The sequence below is a fragment of the Sarcophilus harrisii genome, chromosome 2 (genome assembly GCF_902635505.1).
Source record: "Sarcophilus harrisii chromosome 2, mSarHar1.11, whole genome shotgun sequence".
NCBI lineage: Eukaryota > Metazoa > Chordata > Mammalia > Dasyuromorphia > Dasyuridae > Sarcophilus > Sarcophilus harrisii.
In genome coordinates this window covers 477,351,698-477,367,058 of record NC_045427.1, presented here as the reverse complement: position 1 = coordinate 477,367,058, position 15,361 = coordinate 477,351,698, and the positions used below count along the sequence as shown (strand labels likewise).

The 15,361-nt window shown below is 39.5% G+C and overlaps 1 protein-coding gene across 1 annotated transcript; it reads right to left on the bottom strand.

The window, feature by feature from the left end:
- Positions 1-272: 272 nt before the first annotated feature.
- AMBP (alpha-1-microglobulin/bikunin precursor) lies at positions 273-9,230 on the bottom strand. The gene is made up of 10 exons (XM_012553855.3): positions 9,034-9,230; positions 8,216-8,358; positions 7,387-7,463; positions 5,932-6,045; positions 5,206-5,307; positions 4,169-4,224; positions 3,702-3,783; positions 2,627-2,794; positions 1,191-1,364; positions 273-631 (listed from the first exon to the last, which is right to left on the bottom strand). Exons 1-10 carry the CDS (start codon positions 9,139-9,141, stop codon positions 600-602), a joined length of 1,056 nt encoding a protein of 351 aa, XP_012409309.2. The 5' UTR covers positions 9,142-9,230; the 3' UTR covers positions 273-599.
- Between the last annotated feature and the right edge of the window lie 6,131 nt (positions 9,231-15,361).

The window sequence follows — 15,361 nt, the reverse complement described above, 5'->3', positions numbered from 1 at the left end:
GTTAATAGATACACCCTAAAAGATATATATATATATATATATATATATATATATATATATTTCAGAAACATTTCTTCCTCTTATGGGTAATACATGAGAGAGGAGTTTTGTTCATTTTAAAGGGATTTTGACATTCAGAGGGAACACAGAGAAAGAAGGAGAGACAGAAGGAGACAGAAGGACACAAGCTTAGTAGGATTATATGATTGTTCTGAAGTGGAACTTTTGAGTTCTACATTCAGCTTAGCACCAAGCACCACACAACACATTCCCTATTTCTTAATAAAAGTTTATTGAATTAAAGGAGCCAGAACATAAAGCCATTAGAGATACTGAGTCATAGTGACCACAGGAAGGGAGTCTATCTGGTCACCTTTAAAAAAAAAGTCTAAAGGTCAGAACAAGTGAATCAAATGTAACGTGCAATTTCAACACAGGATGCTGGATTTGTCTTTTAAAAAAAAATGTATCCTTAATTCCGAGTGACTGAGGCTTGAATTTCTGATATTTCCCTCTCTATAGACCTCTGTTATCATGTTCTTTCCCAAGGACACGTAGTTGGCTTCCTTCTCCTTAGGCACACAGAGGAGGGTCTGATTTCAGTTGTTGAGTCGCAGGAGCTCATCAGCCCCTAAAGACAGAGAGGACGCACACACACGCACACACAAAAAAGAGTCAGTCATGACTGGGTATGGTGTCAGGTCATAGGTCAAAGGACAGTATCATCCCCAGCTCTATCCTGGGTACTATGCTTCTCTTAATCCTACCTGAGATTACAAGATTTTTCAGCAACTGTATCATGATCACCCAGTTACAAAAATAACTTTGAGGTAGAAGGAGAGTAGTGCTTATAACATCAGGACTTTATTTTTCTCCATAAGCCACTGAGATAAAATGAGGCAAATGATTAGCTGATCTGCAACAGAATGGCTTTTTATGACTAAGAGTCAGAGGGCCCAGGTTCAGATCCTACCTCTGATAGCTTTTACATTATGACGTAGGAGGACTCACAATCTTGTTGGGCCTCAAAGATGGGACATTTGGACTAGATGACCTTTGAATTGCTTTCTAATAGCCCTAGAGCTATGGTCTTTTTTCTGTGATTTTAGGATCTCCTGTATCTTTTTCTAACTGCAACCTGGCTCCTAGATCCTAAGGGTAACAAATGTACTTAGCTAGGCGCTTCTTACCGTCACCAGGAACACCACAGTACTCCTTGCATTCCTTTTCTGTGTAGAATTTGTTTCCATTGCCTTGGCAGCCACCATAGCGAAAAGAAACACACTTCCCTTGGGTAGCATCAAAAGCCCAAAGCTCTCTGTTGGCAACACAGGGACCAGGCACAATGGGCAGTCTGCAGGCAGCTGGAGAGAGATAGTGAGCAGAAGGTTAGCAGGTCAAAACCCAGATCTAAACCTTCTGATTGTCCTATGGTGGGAATTCTTGATCTAGAGCTTGTGGCTTTAAAAATTATAACTGTATTTCAATATAATTAGTTTTCTTTGTAATCCTTCGTATTTTATTTTATTCATTTAAAATATTATTCTAAGAAGGGATCTGGAAGTTTCATCACAAACTGCCAGATCAGACATGCCCATTTACCATGACACTCAAAAAAAAGTTAAGAATTGCTGTTGAGGTAATAAGACTTTGTAGAGAGAATCTTGATATATAAACAATAGCTTTGGCTCAGACCAGAAAGCTCCCAGTGCCCCACAAATACTTCCCCTTACCCCTCCCTGAAATTTTACTATCAAAGCTTTGTCCCCTATAGAATTGTTAATTGCTTCTGATAGGGAAGACATTTAAGGTGGACTCATTTGTCAATGACACTTCAGTGTGAATGGAGGTTAGCAGGACAATTTTTGAAGCAATGTTGCTTCAGCTGACAGCATCCATAACAACTGAGGAGAACGGAATACAGTGGATGAATTCCCAGGCTTCAGCACAGTGCTGTTTGGCCCATGAGAGGTAGGAAAGAGGGAGGGAAGGTTACCAGTCAATTTATCCACTTATCTAACCCTGAGTTTTGTACTGAGAGTGACCCAGACAATAGATGCCCCTATGTGATACTTAGGCAGCTTGATAGATATTAATACCTCTGTATTCTCAGGAGTAGAGCTGAGGATAGGGAAAGACTTATTGTCCCAAGGAGACTAGATCCATCAAATGATTCCAGGAACTCCCAGAGTTAGAGAACTTTCACTGAGATACAGTAGGTGCAAATTATCCATAGTAGGTGATCTGAAATCCTACCAACAGATCAGGACTTTGGTGGGAGTCTTTATGGTACAGAGAAAAGATCACAGGACATGAGTTCAAACCCAGCTTGTGTGTGACCCTGAACAAACCTAATTGGATCTCAACTTCCTTTTCTGATGACCTCTAAAATCTCTTCCATTTCTAAATCTTTGATCTTTTGACCTGTTGGGGTTGGGAAAGACAGGTAAGATATGGAGATGATCTCTCAGGATAGAGACTCACCAACGTTTGCTTCAGCCAAACTGAACTGCCCCAAAGATGCCAAAATCCATTCCAAAACCAAATAGAAAACTGTAATTATCTCTCTAGTGCTTCCTTTCTTTCATATAGATAATTGACAATTGATCCATGGCTTTGACCTTACCCTCTGTCCTGCAGGTCTGAAGACACTCCTTCTCAGATTTAAAGTTGTTACCATTGCCTAAGCAGCCCCCATAGAAGAAATTCTCACAGGTCATGGAAGAGACGTTATAGAAGTATCTCACGATCATTCCTCGGCAGGGCCCTACGTCTTTCTTAAGATGGCAGGAATCTGAGGATTTGACAGAGGTGAACACAGACTGAGCAAGTATTAGGCACAAAGCCCTCGCTCTTCATTGAGGGGCAACTCAGAGAAGCCCACAATCCAGGAGGGATGGAATGCTATACAAATACAACAGAATCCAACAAAGGGCTACTGTCACCTACAAGGGGGAAGATATGTAGAGGGGAGGGGAAAAGATAAAAGATAAAAGAGAAGGCTTCAAGAGGAGGTAGCACTAGAGCTAGGCCTTGAAGGACAAGTATGACTGTATTGTACTTAAATATTAAGAGTTTCTGTGTCCTACTATCTCCCCAATTAAATTATAAATTTCCTGAAGGCAGGAATCCTGTTTCCTTTTGTACTTTCTGCTTTATAGCCTTGTTCAGGGCCAGGCACTTAAGTACACAATCAGCTAATCAGTCCAGAGCATTTATTTATCATCTATAACTTAACAAGCACTAAGCTAGGTGCTGAGGTGACAGACAAAAATAAAATAGTCCCTGCTGTCAAAGAGATGATTTGGCTGGATCACTGTGTGTTGGAAAAGAAGTAATATATTATTAGGCTGAAAAGGTAAATTGAGACTAGGTTGTAAAGGGCTTTGAAAGCCAGGTAAAGTTTTGTTTGATCCTAGATGCACAAGGAAGCACAAGGACCTTTGCTTTAGGAAATTTATTCATTAAAGGTACTCAATAAGCTTTCCTGAGTTGAGTTTATTTTCCCTAGTGTAGTTTTGGTTACACAGAAATGCTGGTAGGCTTTCTCCATCTCTGACCTATGCCAGCACATCCATGTCAAGAAGTGGCTTATTTCAGCAATCCAGAGAATACATATATATGGATAACCTTCCAACAGGTTAACGATAGTGCTCTCCTCTCTGGTATAGAATGGAAGTGGGCAATCTTGTGATTGTTACCTTCTTTTCTGAGAAACCCAGTGGGTAACGGTCCACCTCCAGATGCCTCGGCTTCCAGAGGTAACACAGCCCGCCGGCTTCTCTGGGGAAGGAAAAATAGAAGTTGTTACAAAAAGTAAGCTTTTTTACCTAAGAAATGCTTCTATTATTGCCAACTCTGACCTATATGGTCACTTAGCTGATTAGCTTTGAGAAGGGGTGTGTAAACAGTATCATAGTTAATGATTTTATGCAGTGTTCTTTCCTATTAAGTGAAACTGGTGTTTCCATGATTTAAACTGTAATTGGAGGAAGGGAAAAGGAGGATAAGATGTCTAAGGAATGCTAGATGATGATGAATTTCTTGACCCCAGCTTGAAGTTTTCATTAGAAACATAATTAGAGGAAGCCCTGAACTTCAGCCCTGTGGACTTCATTCCAAAGGAATATAGTAGAGGTAGGGGGAGTACTGAGGCTGAGACACTCACTTGGCGCTCGGGTGTAGGTGGAATTGTAGGCTCTGTCTCCCCAGGAACACATTCACCTATTCCCGGGGAAAGAAAGAGAAAATGGTGAGACCACAAGGTTGTGCTGGTAAATGTTTTAACAACCAATTTTCCAGGGGAAGAGCAATACAGAAAACACTAAGTTTTATCTACATTATTAACATTTTCATATCATTTTTGGGGAGACAAGATAATCAATAAAATAATAAAGTCCTAATTTATAATATAAAATATTTACAGTAAAAATTTAACAACCAGCTCTAATAAGTGGGTTTGGGCATCACCAGGTTCAGGGAGGAAACATAGATAGTTCAATTTATGGAGGCCTGACTTATCTGTCCATATAACAGAACACTCCAAAAAAAGATTCAGCAAAGAGAAATGTTCTTGTACAATTTCACTGGGAAACCCAGCAGGGTCAAATGAATGACAAGGCATTGAATATATCTGCTGTGAGAGAAAGAGAGAGAGAGAGAGAGAGAGAGAAGAAGAAGAAGAAGAAGAAGAAGAAGAAGAAGAAGAAGGAGGAGGGGAGGAGGAGGAGGAGGAGGAGGAGGAGGAGGAGGAGGAGGAGGAGGAGGAGGAGGAGGAGGAGGAGGAGGAGGAGGAGGAGGAGGAGGGAGAAAGAGAGAAAGAGAGAGGGGGGGAAAGAGAGAGGAGAGAGAGAAGAGAGAGAGATCTCCCTTTGCAGAGAAAAAAAAAAAAGCTTCTAATTGAGAAATCTTCTATTTAAACACCAAATATTTGATTATGCTTATGGCTGTCCAAATTAATAGAGTACTTGAGCAGAAATGAGAAGATTGACCCTACATTCCCTTAATAGAAATCATAAAATTAAGGTCTCTTTCCTTAAGGAAAGAGATCAGCATGACCACTGACTAGTCAGTCAGTTACTCAGTTTCCTGTAGAATTCCTCTCCTCTCCTCTCATAGAATAATTGTATCTGAGTAAGGACTTAGGGAAATTCATAATGTGAAAGAGAGCTGATGTGATGGTGACCCAGTAGAAACTTTGTTTACCTTTGTCTAACTTGAAAAAGATAGAGTTGCTAGGGATGTCCAAACCCAGGGCAAAGTCCCTGAATTCTTCCAGGAGGCTTTCCCGAAGCTGTGGTCTCCTACCTGAGAGGAAAAGGAAAGTAAGACAGTAATATACCCTCTCCCTTCAAGCCCAGAGTTCTTATATTACTTCTTCTCCCATCAACATCCCTGACTGCTCATTTTCTTATACATCCACTGATGCAGAACTTTAAACTGCAAATCTTACCCTTTTGGTCCCCTTTCTCAATACCTACCTTTTGCTTGAGGAAAGTGGGTGATTGCAAGGACTGAGCCAGGCACAGTGCTAAATGTTGGGAATACAACTAATAAAAGCAAGACTGTGCCTGCAATCAAGGAGTTTATATTCTAACAGGGGACAAAAACATCTATAGGGAGTGGTGACCAGGGAAGAATTTTTTGGTCCCAGAAGTTACAAGGATTCCATTTTATGATGCCAAATTATGAGTTGCCTTCATACCATTGCTGAGTAGTGATCATTTAGCCCCAGCTTGAAGATGCCCAAAGTTGAGAATATTGACACCTTCTGAACCTAAGTGCTTTACTGAGGTATAGCTCTAATTGTCTTAAAGAATATAGGTGTTCTCCTGGGTCCCTTCCCTCTCATGGCTATTTTGAAAAAAGGCAATCAAGGTTTCTGCTCATTTTATCTTCCCATCCTCCCACCTTGGGTTGATAGGTCTTTACCATAGAGTTTTACAGTAATGCTGGATCCAAAGCGGCTGGATTTTTGCATCAAAATTATGGCATACTCATCATAGTTGGTATGGACCACATAGTAAACCATAGTTGCATTCCACTCTGCAGAAGACAAGCAGGTACAATTATCAGGATTCTTACATAACTGGCCAGGAACCACGACAAATGTTCTCCTAATGCTAAGTATATTCTCTACCTCCCTCATTTCCTCCCTCACTCCCTCCTTTCTTTCCATACTTCATTCCTTCATTCCATCCTTCCTTCCTTTCCCCCTTCCTTCCTCCTTCCCTCTCTCCTTCCTTTCCTCCTTCCCTTCTCCCTTCATTCCTTTCCTCTAAACAATTATTTGTCTTCTAAGCAACCTATTACTTCCTTCCATCTTTCCATCCCCCTGGAGAATCATCATTTTATATTTCCTTCCAAACATTCATCCAGATTTTATTTTTTACCCTTTGATCTATTTTTTCATTCTTCAAAATATCCATCTCTCAGTATTCCTATCCATCTTTTTATTTCTTCAAGGAGTCATCCTTCCACATATCTTATTTTTACATAATTATCTTTTTCTATTAGCAAAAATTTATTTTTCTCTCCTCAATTTAAAAGAAAAAGAAACCCTTGTAACAAATATGTATAATCAAGCAAAACACATTACTACATTCTTTTGACTCCCTTAAAATCCCACTTTCTTTTTGCAAAAAGTCATTCTCAACCTTGTTCAATACTAGTGTTTTCTCTCTAATTCTAATGTTTTTTCTCCAATTGATTTTGTTTGTACATATTTAAATCTTACCTCCCCCATTAGACTATGAACTCCCTGAGAAAAGGGGCCTTTCTTTATGTGTTCCCAGTGCTTAGCATGGGGACTGGCCCATGGTAAGCCTTAATAAATGCTTGTTGACTAATATATTGACTGACTACATTAGTTATCCATTTCCAAAAATGTGTCCCTCCTTCTCCATCTTGAATCAATCAATCCCTCTCTGACAGGATGTAGATAACATTACTCATCAATGCTTTCCTTCCATATATCTTTCCAAACATTCATCCATCCTTCCATCACTGCACCTATCCTTTCATCTCATCTTCAGACATCCATCTGTTTTCTTTCCATCCATCTTTCCATTCTTTTATCTTCCTATCCTTGGTTGAAGAGTTATTGTTCTCATATAAACATTCATCTCTTTCCATTTATCCCTCCAAATATCCATCATCCTATGGGATTATTGGTCCATTTTGGACTTCCTCATAAAAAGACATGAAGAACTTAGAGAGAATGGTCCCATAATTAGGGGAGAAAGGCCACAGGCAAAAAGATGAATGAATGAATCAGGAGTAGAGGAGGCTGACGCTGTCTGAGTCAAAGAGTTTTGAAATCAGCACAACAGGACCTAATACATTGCCTCTCCCCTCCCATCCTCTACCACCACCATACATACTTACTGGAGTTGTGGTAGAAAAATTTCCCTTCAGTGTCCATTTTCTCAAGAATTACAGAATTTTGTTCACAGACACCTTTCCTAGAAAGAAGGAGAAAAACCCACACCCAAAGGCAGGTAAATCCTGGCAGAAGCAGTAAAAATACAAATCTTTCACATTTATATCAGTCTTTTAACTTTTCAAAATGCTCTTGAATCTACAATCTCAAATGACCGTGATAATCTTATCAGGCAGGTAGAGTAGGGAATTATTGTCTCAATTTTGCCTATGTTGAAACTGAGGGAAGAAGGGGTGAAATCACTTTTAAACATTTGGTCCAGATTTTCCCGTCTCTCTGGAGCTCAGAGGAAGGCAGTGTGGGATTGACTCTAGGGTAAATGTTAATTGCCCATTATACACCAGGCACTGTACTAGGCACCAAGAATGCAAAGACTAAAATGCAATTGTTTCTGGCATCCTGGCCCCGGATCATCAAAGATGAAAGACGCCTATTTCGTGGTGTTATTATAAGCTGATCTTTATCCATGCAATCCTACCTCGATTTCAAGCAAGCAAGCAGCATTTATTAAGCACTTTCAGTACTAAAGACATTGTGCAACATATTTGACCCAAAGAGGTTGAAGAATGAGATTATTACATACATGAGACCGTGAGCCTATAAAAGGGAGGAGGAGGTTGAATGAAATTATCTCTCAGGTCCTTTTTAGCTCTGAATTCTACAATCCTATAGAATGTGGCTCAGTGAAATAAAGTAAGGAGGAGGGAGGTGGGGAAAGAATGAGCACAGTGGATAGATGCTGTGGGTCTTTTGCCTTCCTGCTCCCAAACTCACTTGAATCTGGTGTTGATGCTGCTGATCTCCTGGTCACTCTGCCCCTGGGCCAGGACCACAGTTCCCGTGGAAAATCGGCCCTGGAACCGTTTCAGCCACTGGCAGTTGGAAGCAATAGCCACATCATACCATTTGCCAAACATCTGTGAAGCAAAAAGAAGTAATGGTTACACACATGCCATGTTCTCTCCTGAGAGGATCTCTTGCCTCTCCCCACTGCTGCTTTGCAGACCAGCCCTCTACAGGTACAGTTTGCCTCTTGGAGGTGGTAGTGGGGAAACTATAGCTTAGTGAAATTTATCTTTCGTGTCCTCCCACTTTCCTTTCTCATGAATTGTCCTTTTCTCGTAGGCCCTGGGGTCCATTTCCTATGGGTCTTGCTCTCACCTGGCTCCCAAGAAATCCTTCCTCAGATTTTAGTGGATAATAATTTTAGATATTTCTACTTCAAAGACTATTTGGTCTTTAATAATAGGATTCTTGGAGCCCAGAAAGTCACAAAAAAGGCTTGGAAAGACTTGGTAGAATATACATTACTCTAAAAAGTATAGTTTTTATAATGAATAGATCAAATAGACAAAAGAGTGAATGGAATAGCTCCCAACAAGTCATTCACAACTCCCTGATTTCTCTATTTTTCATATATTTAGAATAATAACATATTAATAATAATAACAGACTCATATATTTATAGCCCTCCAATGCCACAAACCTTCAATTAAGGGTGATTAGGAATGCCTCCTTCCTTGTCATAGCCAGGGTATGGTTACTGTCAGGAGACATCAAAATTCTCACCCTAGAGAAACCAAAATGCTTACCCTAGAGAGATTAAAATTCTCCTGCACTTGGATGTCATCCTGACTGGGAACAGGAATTCCCTGAGCCAAGGCGACCAAGAGAAGGACAAGCAGCTTGGGACCCATCATGGCTTCTAGGGTCAGAGGGGTGGCGGCAGTCCCAGCAGTTGGATCTGGACAGACAGAGCCTCTCCTGTTCTCCAGAACATAAATGGTGGGTGAGCCAGAGATGAGGCCGCGGCTGCCCAGTCACTGACCCTTGGTCAAGGTGGGGGTTGTTTGCCTTAGGCAGCTAGAGTCAACCAAACTCAGGGTTGACAATAATTGATCCTATCAGAGTGAAAAGACTGTAATACAGCACTTTGTCAGTAGGGGTTTCCATTATCCAGGGGGGACACAGAACTCTTCTGTGAAGGAAACTTTCCTCAGTGTTCTTTGCAAGAGTCCTAAGACATAGCTTTCAAATTAAAAGGGACTTATACTAAAAATGAGGTGATTTAATTCATCTGGGCCCCTTCGATACATAACTTATCCAAGATCTCTCAGGTAGTAAGTAGCAGAGCTGAGGTGTGAATCTGGATCCTGACTCTAAATCCAGTACAAAGAGAATCCCAGGAGCAGCTAAGGGCCAATACCCTGGTGAACTGAGGAAATGAACTCAGTGAATTTCAGAGTCTTTTCCAGCCCTGTGCATATGATTCTTTGGAGATCTATTTTAAAGAACTTGCTTTTTAAATTTTTTTCCCATTCATGAGCTCACTGAATCCTTGGAATAACCTTGTACAGGACCTTGAGGTCCTTTCTTGTGCTGAGCTGCCAAGCATTCAAACTTGATGCAGAGAGCACAACTCCAGTGGGCTTGGTTACATTGTTGGAACATCAAATGTATGTTTGCCTAAAAGACTATTTTATGGAAAACTCACACAAGGTGAGTGCTTACATGGAGGTCAGAAGAAGCAATACAAAGACACTCTCAAGGTCTCTCTGAAGAATTCTGAAATCGATTGTGAGACATGGGAGTCACTGGCACAGGATCTTCCAGCGTAGGGTGCCTGTACAAAGATTATGTTCTATTACCAAAGCAGAATTGTGATACCTCAAAGGAAATGGGAGGCGGGCGAATTTAGAAACATCTCCATTTCAAATGTTCAAATGGACTATTTGTGCCCAACCTTTGGTAGAGCCTGCCAAGCTGGTATTGGTCTGATAGGCCAGCCTGACACACAGTTGATCCCAACATGGTGATACCATTTCCGTCCTATTTGAGAACAAAGGACAACAACTAATTTTTTTTTAATTTTTATTTTTAGGACAACTATTAACCCCAGTTTACCATTAGAACTATTGAGGCTCAGAAAGGGGAAATAACTTAGTAGGCAATGGCACTGTAAGAACAATCTAGGCTCCTTTCTGCTGACAGTCGGTACTTCTGGAGAAGCACAGTGAAACTAGCTACCAATAAACAGTTAAACTGAAATCAATTAATCGTCACCACCTTATTCCACTCACCCCACCAAATTAAGCTAAATCACCCAAGAAGCAAAATCTTATGCTTTGTGATTCATCATCCAGGCTGTGCCAAGAAACTCAACTCTGGTCCCTAGCAGGGGCCTGAGTCCTCCAGGGCTACTTTGCTGTGGTGTTCTTGTCAAGGCCCAAATTCCAGTCCACTCTTATGTTCTGCCCAATCCCCAACCCCATTTTTCCTCCCTAAAGGAACCTCTTTTAGGAATTAGGAGACCCCTTCCACTGGCATTTCTTTACCCATGGTCTGACTATCCCATTCCCCTGTAATTTCTTTTGCCTGAAATGAAAACTTTTTTTACTTAAGATTTTACCCAAAAACATAAGACAGGACTAAGTCTGGCACCTGAGGAACCAGTCAAGGTCAACTACCCGCCCATCCCCCAGCCGTTTTCATGCTCTTTGTGCTCCTGGGATGATTAACTAAAGCAAACAGGGAAAAGTAAATTTGGAGGGGCCCCTGAACCTTAGCTGTCTGCCTTTGAACCTGTTTTTAAAAATTAATCTCCAGGTATCTAAGATTACAAGCGATATCTGACAAAGATAGCTGCTGTCTTTTTGTTCCTGACCTTTCCAGGTAGTGACATGGCACAGAGCCAGTGCTTTTTCTTAACCCCCTTCCCTTTAAGTCACACCAGGGAATGAGGCCCCCTGTATGATCCTTCCTTCCTCTTCACTCATTCTACCCCAATTCTCCCATTCTTGGTCCTATGCTGTGGAAAAATCCCAGAGTACTGGGTCCTAAATGCCCTCTTGATTATTCATGGAAGGTCTGTTGGTTTGGGCTTCCGTGCTGTGGTCAGGTGACTCTGTGCCAAGGTATTTGTAGTTAGCTAAACTGTAAGGGATAACCCCAGTGAGAAGGAAGCAGTATCCGAGACTTTCCCTGACTCCTTCCTTCTGGGTTTCTATTTACCTGGTGACCCATTTCTTTTAGAATTCCTGCATTTCTCCAAGACTGGTTAGGGCTCTCTGATCTGGTCTTTCCCTATGAATCATTGTGACTGAAATCTGGAAAGATTTGCTTTCCTCTTCATTCTTTTGAGACAACATTGGTCTTGTTCAAAAGAGTTTTCTTAGGAAACTAAGGGAATAAACATTTTCTAAGCTGAGAGGGACTTTAGAAAACAAAATTTTAGAATAGTGAATATTAATTGTTAGAGCTGGAAAGAATATAGAGCTCTCCTTTTCTAAGTTGGAAAGCTTAGAAAAATGTTAATAGAGTAGGACAGAACCTTAGAATGTGGAATGTTAGCATAGACCACAGGCTGTTAAGAGATAAAAGGACCTTACTTAGAACATGGAATATGAGAGCATAGGACTCAATCTTTTAGATCTTGAAGAGACCATAGAATATTAGAACTGGAAATGTCCATGGAGATCATCCAGTAGTTAGATTCTCTAGCCCAAACCACTCCCTCATTTCATAGAAGAGAAAATTGGTCAGAGAAAGGACATGAATTTGCCTTCTATAGTCACACACTGAATGGGCAACAGTTCAGCCCTCAAACACAGATCTTTTGATTCTAGTCCGACAACAAATGCCTTCCTACGGTCTGGCTTGGCTGTAGACATCTCCCATATAGACATTTTATTGCTTTGATTCCCTCTGGGTATCGGTCCAATAAAACTCCAGTATAGGTCTTTAAAATTCTCCCTTCTGCTTCATTCTGCTCCCTTTTCTTCTTTTAAAAGGAGTTGGCCAGGAGAAAACTAGATTTTCATCTTTGGGTGTAGAAAGGCACTAACTGCCAACAGTTGGCATACGGGTATGTAGCCCAGATGCAGAAATGCAGGGAGGGATTCCTTCTTTACGTGTGAAAGACACACAGTAATCTTAGCCAGAGGCTAGTTATGAGTAACTAATTATAATAATGGCTAACATTGATATAGCACTGTGTGCCAGGCACTATGCTAAGTGCTTTATAATTATTATCTCATTGGATCCTCACAATAATTCTGGGAAGTAGATGTGATTATTACCTTCATTTTATAGATGAGGAAACTGAGACATTATATACCATTATACCCTTAGCTGAAAGATTATGCCTTCACCCACACAGTACTCATGACCCTTATTGTTCTGGACACAGTAGGAAAGCTCAGAATGTAACAAATGCACATTTTCCCTGTCTATCCATTCAAGGCCAAAAGATAAAAATAAAAAATGGCATTGTTCCAATATAACCTAAATGTCCCAGATAATCACTGTCTCTCTTCTCTCTCTGGACTTCACAGGGCCCTTCACAATCTGGCTCACACATACCTTCCTAGCCTTTTTTCACATTTCTCCCTTTCATGCCCTCTAAATTCCATCCAAATTCCTCAAACTTAATATTCCATTTCTTTTTTTAAAATTATTTTATTTTAGTTTTTAACATTTATTTTTATAAGATTTTGATTCCATTTTTTTCTTCCCCCTTTCCTCTCTCCTCTCTCCCTTGTTCAAGATGGCAAGCAATCTGATATAGGTTATACTTATATAATATTTCCATATTAGTCTTGTTGTAAAAGAAGAATCAGAACGAAAGGGGAAAACCACAAGAAAGAAAAACAAAAACAAAAACAGTATGCTTTACTTTGTATTCAGACTCCATAATTCTTTCTCTGGATGTAGATAGCATTTTTCATCACAATTTTTTGGAATTGTCTTGGATCACTGTTCTGCTGAAAAAAAATTATGTCTATTATAGTTGACCATCACACAATATTGCTGTTACTATGTATAATGTTCTCCTGGTTCTTTTCACTTCATTCAGCTTCAGTTCATCAACATTCCATTTTCTGCCTCCATGAATTTATACAAGAAATCCTTCTATTTGTGTAATAAGGGAACTTTGGGATCTTTAATGAAACATCTCAGAGTGACTCCCAAGTGCCCAGAATGGCTCATTAGCAAGGGAATATATCCTGAAGGAAGTGCTAGGATGTCAATCTTTTGAAGCCATGTGCCTGAATTTGGGAATATATTGGAACCATAAACTTGGAAGAGATAGGAGAAAGGGAGCTTCATGAAAATGGAATCCTATAACCTTTTTGAGCACCTCTGAGCTGAGAACTAAAAAGGAACTGTCTGATTTTATAGGACATGGCTTACTGAACAAGAGATACTAGTATTCCAAACTATTTACTAGGAAGGTGGAAACCCAGGAAAACAATTTCACTTAGAGCTGGAGTTCTTGACATTTTTTGGTATCATGGACAACCTCTTTGGCAATCTAATGAAGTTTATAGGTCTCTTTTAAGAATAATGATTTTAAGTGTCTAAAATAAACCAATTATATTGAAATACAACTAATTAAGAGGCAACTAGGTGATATAGCAGATAGAATTATAGATCTTGAATTTAATTTAGATTTATCACTTATATAGGCTATGATTTTTCTCAGTAGTTACTTTTCTGAGCTTGTTTTACTCCTATGTCTGCGTTATCAGCAACTGAGTAGTGTGAACTTTCAAGATTTTTTTTATCATAATCTCCATATTAGTGATTTAGCATCTTTTTAAAAAATGTAACTAGGTGTCACAGTGGATAGAGTACTGGGCCTAAAGTCAGGAAGACTCATCTTCCTGAGTTCAGTCTGACTTCAGACACTTACTAGCTATGTGATTGTGGGCAATTCACTTTATCTTGTTTGCCTCAGTTTCCTCATCTGTAAATAAGCTGAGAAAGGAAATGGCAAACCACTCCAGTATCTTTGCCCAAAAAATCCCAAATGGGTTCACAAAAAGTCAGACATGACTGAAAATGACTGAACAACAATAACAAAACAGTGAATAAAATATACATTATATGTATATATTTATATATTATATATTTTTAGCAAAATATATATTTTAAATATATTTTTAAGATTCATAGACCCCAGATTAAGAACACTTGACTTAAAAGGCAGCTCAGAAACAGAATCTAAATCTAAGAAATTACAAAACATCTCTAAACCACTCACTGGGAGCATGCTGAGATTAGACAGGGGAGTAGTTGACAATTTTTTTTCTATCTTTAACTCCCTTTATACTTCTCATGAGGATTTTTTTCTCATCCATCATTTCTTGAAGTGTAAAACATGGCATTTGCAAGTAAACAGTGTGAAAATAATTTAACTAGCTCATTTCCTCTTATTCTTTATGTTGCTTTTGTGTCTTAATTAAATGTTTTTACTATTGGATTGGTGGCTCTTCATGATCCACAAATGGAGAATATTGAACTAAAAGATTCTTGAGCCATGATTTGCAAAATTATTGTTCAAAATAGTGCAAAGTAAACTATGTGAATGGTACATCTAAAGGTTAAATCAGCCTTCAGTAGTTTTAAGATTACTGCTATTTGAGGAAATGGGGAGGGAGGGGATGATTGAAGACTACATTCCAGGAAATGCTTCAAATAAAATTTTTCAGAATTAACTAAAAACAAGTGAAAACATACAATCAGAAAAAATGCATGGGACCTCATCATGGCAAAATTTAAGATTTGATTCTAAAGTAAGTACATCAAAAAAAAGGCACCAGCTACATACCTAGAGACATCAGTTAGGATTGCAAAACAGAATTGTTTAGCAAAAGAAGAAATTCATTAAATGTAGAAAAACCTTCTATAGATTTAGACTCAGAGATTGAGCAATCATTTGTATAGCTACTTCTAACTCATGGAAAGATTAAGTAACATGGATGATATTGGACAAGTCAAATTCAAGCCAGAAAATACTGAGATATAAACAGGGACATTTCATTGGACTAAAATGAGAATGAGATGCCCATGACAGCGGGAGTATCTGAGAGTTCATGATACTGACTAAGAATGTGGAACCAGCTGGAAAAAATAAGC